Genomic DNA, 1,441 nt, shown 5'->3' on the forward strand with positions numbered 1-1,441 from the left:
GAGCAGACCTCCAAAAAGCAGAAAAGGCGCCGTGAGGAGCGCGGCCGCCCTAGAAGCCCGTCTCCGCGCCGTGCCAAGAACCCGTCCCGTCTGAAGAGTCCACCTCGGTTGCAGGGACCGCCTCGACCAAGGTCCCCGCCTCGGCCGAGATCTCTACCGCGGTCCCGCATACCCAACGGGAGGTACGAAAATTACACTCCCCTTACCCCTCCTCGGACTGAGATTCTCATGGAGATCGAGGGCCGGGATTATTTCTGGCCTCCGCCCCCGAGGCGGGATCCCGAGGCCTGGCGCAATCCCCGAAAGTACTGCCGCTTCCACCGGGACCACGGCCATGATATAGAAGATTGTTTCCAGCTCCGGGACGAAATCGAGGCACTCATCCACCGAGGAGTGCTTGACCGGTTCATACGGAACCGGCGTGAAGAGAAAAGGCCAGCGGAGAATACCGCACAGCCCGAAAATCCAAATGCCAACAGACCCATCGCCAGCACCATTAACACCATCCGAAGCGGAACCTCGGTCGGAGGAGTTGCAGAGGAAGGCACCACCCCGAAGCGCTTACGCGCCTCCGAAACTATCTCGTTCTCGGACGAGGACTTGGAGGGAGTTGAAACCCCCCATGACGATGCTGTGGTCATCTCCATGGTTGTAAACAAGTTTTATGTAAAACGTGTCCTAGTTGATAATGAAAGTTCGGCGAATGTTTTGTACTTTGACGCCTATTCTAGAATGGGGATGACAGAGAAGCAATTACGGAGGATGAACGCCCCGCTAGTCAGATTTACTGGGGACTCGGTTCCGGTGGAGGGCGAGATCGATCTTTTGGTCACGGTCGGGCTCGCTCCTCGAGAAAGAACCATGAGGATGGATTTCCTCGTAGTGCGTTTCCCTCGGCCTATAACGCCATCCTCAGACGACCAGGGCTCAACGCTCTTCGAGCTGTGGTCTCAACCTGCCACCTACTTATGCGGTTCCCCACCAGCCAAGGAATCGGCGAAGTCCGTGGAGACCAAGCGGTAGCCAGGCGATGCTACATGGTGACCCATGAGGCGAAGCAACCGGCCAAGGTATCGGTTCCGACATCAGATGACAAGCTCTCAGCCGAAACTTTAGATGCACGGGTCGGCCCACAGAAGAAGCGGGTAGAGCCTGATGAGTTGCTCATCCAAATCCCTTTACGAGAAAATTTTTTCAAGCTAACCGTGCAGGTCGGCTCCGGCCTTGATGCTCGCGAGAGAGATCGCCTTGTCAGCTTCCTGCGGAACAACATGGACGTTTTCGCCTAGTCGTCTGCCGATATGCCGGGGATAGATCCGGAGGTCGCGGTCCACCGACTCCAAGTGAAGCCAACCTGTAAGCCTGTGCGATAGAAGAAGCGAAGTGCCGCTCCAGAGCGACAACGAGCAGCGGCCGAGGAAGTCGACAAGCTCCTCGAGGT

General features: G+C 57.1%; 1 protein-coding gene across 1 annotated transcript; it reads left to right on the forward strand.

Moving 5' to 3' along the window:
* Positions 1-228: 228 nt before the first annotated feature.
* LOC120108971 (uncharacterized) lies at positions 229-1,023 on the forward strand. The gene has a single exon (XM_039122707.3). The coding sequence runs from the start codon at positions 229-231 to the stop codon at positions 1,021-1,023; it is 795 nt and encodes a 264-aa protein (XP_038978635.3).
* Positions 1,024-1,441: the final 418 nt, after the last annotated feature.

This window comes from Phoenix dactylifera, chromosome 10 (genome assembly GCF_051530095.1).
Source record: "Phoenix dactylifera cultivar Ajwa chromosome 10, Ajwa_hap1_PhDact_Kaust_v1.1, whole genome shotgun sequence".
NCBI lineage: Eukaryota > Viridiplantae > Streptophyta > Magnoliopsida > Arecales > Arecaceae > Phoenix > Phoenix dactylifera.

Excerpts from the sequence above, each read along its gene's own strand:
- LOC120108971 (XM_039122707.3), top strand. The coding sequence starts at position 229 with ATGGAGATCGAGGGCCGGGATTATTTCTGGCCTCCGCCCCCGAGGCGG.